This window comes from Saccostrea cucullata, unplaced genomic scaffold, assembly GCF_032062105.1.
Source record: "Saccostrea cucullata isolate Sc308-1 unplaced genomic scaffold, CSIRO_AGI_Scuc_v1 ctg4710, whole genome shotgun sequence".
Lineage (NCBI taxonomy): Eukaryota > Metazoa > Mollusca > Bivalvia > Ostreida > Ostreidae > Saccostrea > Saccostrea cuccullata.
The window spans coordinates 1-6,906 of NW_026935534.1; the positions used below are offsets into that span (position 1 = coordinate 1).

General features: G+C 33.8%; 1 protein-coding gene across 1 annotated transcript; it reads left to right on the plus strand.

Annotated features, from left to right (window-relative positions):
- Positions 1-537: 537 nt before the first annotated feature.
- On the plus strand, positions 538-2,589 carry LOC134243170 (uncharacterized). The gene has a single exon (XM_062725399.1). It carries the CDS (start codon positions 538-540, stop codon positions 2,587-2,589), a length of 2,052 nt encoding a protein of 683 aa, XP_062581383.1.
- The last annotated feature ends 4,317 nt before the right edge of the window (positions 2,590-6,906 follow it).

Here is a 6,906-nt window from a genome sequence, read left to right on the forward strand (position 1 = left end):
TTAAACAATACCAATTCTGCCACGAAATCGCTTAGTCCCCATTTTAAGATTTTTTGGCAGGGTCCCCAGATCGAAGTCCAAACACGTATGTGTGTGTGTGTGTGTGTGTGTGTGTGTATGTGAGGGAGGGTGTGTATGTGTGGGTGTGCGTGTGTGTGCGTGCGTGAGGGTGCACGTGTGATTAGGAAAACCAAAAAAAGTATTCATTTTTTGAAATCGAATTAGTCAGAAAGGAAGTTTCAATACACGCTGTAAAGTATTAAACTTACACAATTTTGTTCACGTATCACGACAACTCTATTTTTATGACTGCACAAAAATATGATTATATTGCTATTTATTCTGTGATCAATTGACAATCATGGACGTGTAATTAGTGAGACGTTGGAACATAAAAACGATGTATGTTTTTTAGTCTAGACAATTACATGTATTTAATTACATAACTCAATATAACTAGGACTCATTGAAGATGATATTAATTTTTAAACATATTTTTGTAGATATATTTATCATGTTTTGTACAGGGAATTCGGTATGCAGCATCTGTCCGAGACTGTATTTATGGGACTAGAGATCATAGTGGGGTCCTCACAACATGTGATCATGAGGAGAGAGCTGACGGACTTCAGGGAAATGATGGAAAATCAAATATTAAAAATAAAAGAAGACAGGGAGATGAAGAGTGGGAGTCGCAGAGAAGGATTCAGGCTGGAGGGATCAGATGTGGACGTCATGTTCTGGCCAAGTGACCACATCGTTATATGGGACTTAGATCAGGCTCAAAATTACGTCTTTAATAGAAAAACGCTGATTCTGTGTGATTGTACAGAGAGCCCGCCAGGATTTGCTTTACTTGAACTACTGAAACCCACACAAAGGGAAAGTGTACAGAATGCATGTATGAGAATAAATGAAAGACAATATATATCCAGTTCTAAATACAGACAGATAACATGTTCAGCAGTTCTGCCTAATTCTAAGGAACATGGTCCGTGTGGTAGTGGTGATCTTTTGGGCAGAGGAGAGTATGACCATGCCCAATGTTTTGTTTGTGATTTTTGGCCCCCTCCTGCCTCCAAATGGATAGACCGATGTCACTCATGGCCACCATCTTATGTTGTTGATGACATAGTCAGAAATGGATGCCACTTTGTAGCAATAGGACACAAACTAGGAAAACACGCAGACAAAGAATGGAGAATTTCCTTCTCTTTGGCAGAACAAAAACTTGTGTACTCAATGAATCATTGCCAATTCGTAACCTATGGGCTTCTAAAGATGTTCTTAAAAGAGTCTATTAATCATAGATTAAGGGATGAGGATAAATTACTGTGTTCGTATCACATAAAGACAGCAGTTTTCTGGATCATTCAACAAAACACAATTCCTCAATGGATTCCACAAAATGTTCTGGAGTGTTTCTGGGTCTGTTTTAAACTTATTCTCAAATGGGTGCATGAAGGAGTATGTCCAAACTTCTTTATTCCAGAAAACAACATGTTTCTGAGTAATATCCATGGTGAAGCACAAAAACATTTATTCATCAGGCTTTATGAATTGTATGAGAGGGGTATAGCATCTGTGTTTTATTGTCCATCTATCAGGTATAGTGTTACAAGTGTCCTTCTAACTCCCATTGGTATACATGAGCAAATTATGATGGTTTTGTTTGAAACTGATCTATTTATGGAACTGTATAGGAATGGTATAGTAGCACTAGACCTACGTCAATGTATGAGGTTCCTCAATGCTGTAGAGAAGTTGATAATTTTACCCCTGACCCAGTACCAGGTTCTCCTGATACAGAGATGTACAGCCAGTGTTCTCCAGAGCACTGCTATTAACTTATACAATTTTTCAACCAGTTTTGCATCATTCAAGAAAAAATCAAGTTCAGTTTTAAACAAGCAAGTCTATTTAGCTAACAAAGAATTCAGTTATATACTAAAATTAGCATCTAAGTTTGGGTGTATTTCTGATATGTTATACCTTGCAATGTTTTACTACAAGACATTTAGATATAAGAAAGCTATATCAGTTATAGAGGTGACAAAGGTCAAGTTAGCACAGCCATACGTAATGTATATCTCAGATGAAGTTTTAAATGCAGGAAGGTGGATTTTTAGTGAATCCATGAGGGGACAATCCTGGTCTACAAAGATGAGACATGCTATGGCGATGGATTTTTTTCTGCTCAATATAATCTGTTACATTAATGAATTGGTGCCAGAACAGCAGTCTGGGCTTCAATGTACAAAATATGGTATAATTATCCCACTTGATGTTCTGTTACACATGTTAGAGATCTTGTGTTGCAGACATGTAGACCCAGTGAGAGCACAAACATCTCTTAATGACCTACAGGATCTGGTCCACCATGATCAGGGGATGTACATAAATGTACACCAAAGATACATATCGTGGCAGATTCTAGGGTTCTGTCAGCAGGTGACAGAGAACTATCAAGCTGCTCTGTACTCCTACCAACAAGCTCTAGAACATACCGATACATCACAAAACATACAAACTGCTACGTTGATGAGAATACAGGAAGTCATGGAACTTATAAGCTGGGACCATCATTGACATTATATACCAGTATAAATTTAACAAAATGATTTGTGACTGTGATCTGGAGTAATTAAATGTAAATGCTGATTTTTTTCATTAATCAGGTAATATTAAAGCTGTCGTTACTTTTAATTTCGCGCATGATAAAAATGTGTATATCAACAAAGAAACGTAAAGCCCTATATAGAAGCGGTTTATAAAAAAGCGTAAACTGCCACAAGTTTTGTTATATCGGATAACATAAGTTGAAATTAGCTTCATGCCTTATAATTCAATTCCAGTGTAGACAATGAGACAATATTTACTCCGGAAAAAGACTTCAAATTGAGCATTATTTTAAAAGTAACGTCAAGCGGAGTAATACATTTTTGACGTAATTCATTGTGACGTAGGCAAGTTATGTTATCCAAAATATTATATGCTCCTCTGAATGATTCAGCCAATGAAATTGCTTGATACAAGCGAAATTAAATTATTCAGGGATCACGACAATTCTTTTTTCACGACTGCCCAAAAATATGTTTATATTACTATATTCTATTGTAATATTTTATGGAACTTATCTCCTTAAGGTAAGTCACTTCTGAAATTTGTTATATCAAGGATTTTTTGAGAAGTATATTTTGGACAAGTACTCATAAAGTGTAACTCAAAATCGCAAAGAAAATAGGGGGTCAGTGTGCATCCTACTGATCTACGGTACATTTAAGTTGACCTTTCTGCACTTAATTTTCATCTCTTTGGTCAATTACTTTAACCCTTATTATATTTGATTAGATGTAAGCATGGCTATAAATATAATCTTATTTTACGTAAAATAGTTTGTATAATATTTATCAATAAACAAATCTTGCGAATTAATGCGCGTTAATTATTGTGTGACCTTTTTGCACTAAAAAATAACATTTTTGGGGTATTATAAAACTAAATAGGCAATAAAAAATTTTCTTATATCAAACTTTTTACGACTTTAGTGCTGATCAGTCACAAGTATCGAGTAGTTTAAAATAATGAAAGAAAAAGGTGGGGTCAGTGATGTTAATTTTGAAATATTTGTCAAAATATGTGATTTTCAGGCAAAAAATGGTGTACATTTTACCTTGACTTCTTAAATACATTTTCATTTTTTGGAAAAGTTTGTTGAGGGAAGGTGTAAAACTTAGTCTAAAAATATAAATTAAGACCTATATTAAATATTTTTAGCAATATCAAAACGGAAAATATTCTCTGAGCAAAAGTATGTGAGGCAAAATTTCCATTACATTTAATTTTTTAAATGTGCAGATTTGCAGAATTTTCTGCTAAATATTTTTCTGCTAAATATCCTTCCACCAAAAGAAATAGTCCCTAATAAATCTTGCTTCTTTGTAGATTTTTGAGCAGTTTTTTCATTGAATGTTAAAAAATTTACGTTGTTGAATTTAAATATGTTATAAAAATTGAATTTTAATTAGTAGTTTTGAAGTAAGAGCTTCTGCATGAACTTTTCTAAAAAGCTGACGAGTGATTTACCTTAAACATTCAGATTATGTGTAAATTAAGAACCTCTAGTCATTGTTTGGAAATTGAACATGGTCGATTTAAAGGTATTTCTAGAGAAAATAGATTTTGCCTCTTCTGTCAAATAGCAAATAAAAATTGTATTGAAAATGAATAGCACTTTGTAGAAAATTGTGAATTATATATGCATATTATATTACATTATTTAAAAAACAAGTTGATGAAACAAGAATTTCTCGTTTCTTGTCCGGCTGTTTCGTTTTAAGTCATCATTTCGTAGGTTGTATGGTCGATACAACGACCTTGTCAGTAACTACAATTTATCATTGAGTAAAATGCTAATTATAAATCTATTATTTATAAACTGAATTGACTCCGGATTTTTTACATAATTTCCCACTCATGACAAGGAGCACACGGCGGATGTGACCGGTCAGCATGGGATGCTCACTCCTCCATGGCACCTGATCCTACCTCAAATGTTTTGGATGTCCGTGTTTGCTCTGTTCTTATTTTGTATTGTTTTATTGACTTCTGATCTTGAATACTGTGCGTTATCTCCATATGTTTTAGTAGGTTGTCAATATATTACTTTGATCATTGATATAACCAGTTATTCTTGGTATGATCCTATTGTAGCACAGCCCTTACTTAACACTGCAAATGAAAATTCACAGTATTCAATAATATAGTTTTTTTACATATATAAAAAAGTATCCCTTCATTGGAGTGATTAGCATATTCCAACAATATTTCAGAATCCCTTGGATACTAATTATGTTCCGTTATTAGCAGACCTCTTTTTGTATTCATATGAGGGTGAATTTATTCAAAAACTTTTACATGTTAAGAAAACGTCTCTTGCTGTCGCCTTCAATTCAAAAGCTAGTGTAGAGAATTTATATTAGTTGATTGTCAGATTCCGGATTGTTCCATGTAGAGAATTTATATTATTGATTGTCAGATTCCGGATTGTTAGCTTATTATTATTAATCTCCCATTTAGCTGTATCACCTTATCTATTAGTAAGCATAGTCAGTTTATTGCCCTGTAATTACGGTGATAATTAGTTAATCACGGGTGGTCCTTGTATAATTTTATGTATTGCCTCCCCACTTAGAGGAGGTAGAATTTTCACTCCCCACATTGTGGAGGCTCAGTTTACTATATAAATGAGCGCATTTGATCATTTAAATAGATGAAGTTTAGTTGTTGTAGTTCTGTGTTTAGAGAGTTGAAGAAAAGTTATTCTATAGAGATAGTTAAAGTAAGTGATGCTATAAGAGTTTGATAGAATTGATTTAGAATGGATTTATACTGGATTACGGGATTTTAGGATTTTATATACTGTATTTTCATTTGGATTATTTTACTATTATTTTAATACGGACTTATCATTCAGCACAATACTGAGGAAAGTTGGAACTTTAAGAGAAAAACCGCTCGGACAATAAATATGTAGACACTCGGCAGTGTAAGCCGACAACTCCCCCGCAGCTCGGCCTGCGCTACAACTGGTGGCAGCGGTGGGATCCGTGTTGATTCATGTGGATTTGTGAGATTCATATGGATTTAAATTCATGGATTTTACGGACCGTTCAAAATAGTGAATGAATTTGATAATTTCAGTGAAATTGAAAAATGAAAAAATTTTCATTTGTGAAACATTATACCATTAAGAAAAATGGAGTCGGGTATGTGAAATATTTTGAGGACTTGGAAATTTACGATTTAAAGTGTACCAGATGTGATCACACATTCTCTAAATCTAAGGCCAAAAACAAAGTTATAATGGAGTGTGAAAAATGTGCAACCTCAGTGTTCCAATTTTCCTGTCCTCGTTGTGGCAATGTGGAATACCGTTAGTGCATTCGCAAAAATGAGTTATGTCACCGTATATGATTTAGATGAATCAGGAAATTTTGTGTTACTTGGAAGTGTAAACGTTAACCTCCGAAAAGAATGTCCAAACTGCTATGTAATCGCAGCTAGGATAAGGCGGCCCGTAAAATATTAAACTGTTCAAACTGTACTAACTTCTCTGAACTACCTAGATATGACGTCATAATAGAATATGACATCAAGTCACTGCATACTTGAGCTGACATGGCGGGGAAAGTGTCATAATTATTACAAGGCATGCAGATTTATTATGGGGATTTGTATTTAATTCAAAAGTAAGGGTTTTTTTTAACCTTGTGTGTGCTGTAATAATGTTTAACATTTGATATTTAAATATCTCTATTCCTTTTGCTTGTTCGATATGCATATATTCAAGCAATAGCAAAAAATTATGTTTGAAACACTCCCCTTACCCTTCCGTAGACAGATTTAGAATGTATGAATCGTGTTTATATTGGACTGGCACAAGTGAAAGACAAGGATAAATTGAAGATATTTTGCGTGAATCTAAAAGAGAAGTATGTCTTTTAACTGAATTTTGCTGGGGGATCGTATGTAATTTATTGGTTTTTGTATAAATCGCGATAAAGAGTGGAAAAAATCCCTTCTTACGTTGGTAATTTTAATTTATCGTAAAATATTTTCTTGAGAAGGAAAAATTACACCTGCCCCCAGCACTTTTTAAGTACCATGGATCACGTTGAATTGATCTATGTAACAAACTTTGCACAATAATTGTGTTATGCACTTGTGCCGATGCGATTTTTTTGCAACATTTAAGCATATCAAAAATGTCCGTCACGTGATCAACACAGTCATCTCACATCACAGAAATGCTTTATTATAATACATGATTAAGTTGACTGCAATTTTAAACAAGGATAACAAATTAAAATTAAAATATAGCTCAAATTAAAATATATATTTTAA

Bases quoted from the DNA above. Each gene is read 5' to 3' on its own strand.
- LOC134243170 (XM_062725399.1), top strand. From the start codon at position 538: ATGCAGCATCTGTCCGAGACTGTATTTATGGGACTAGAGATCATAGTG.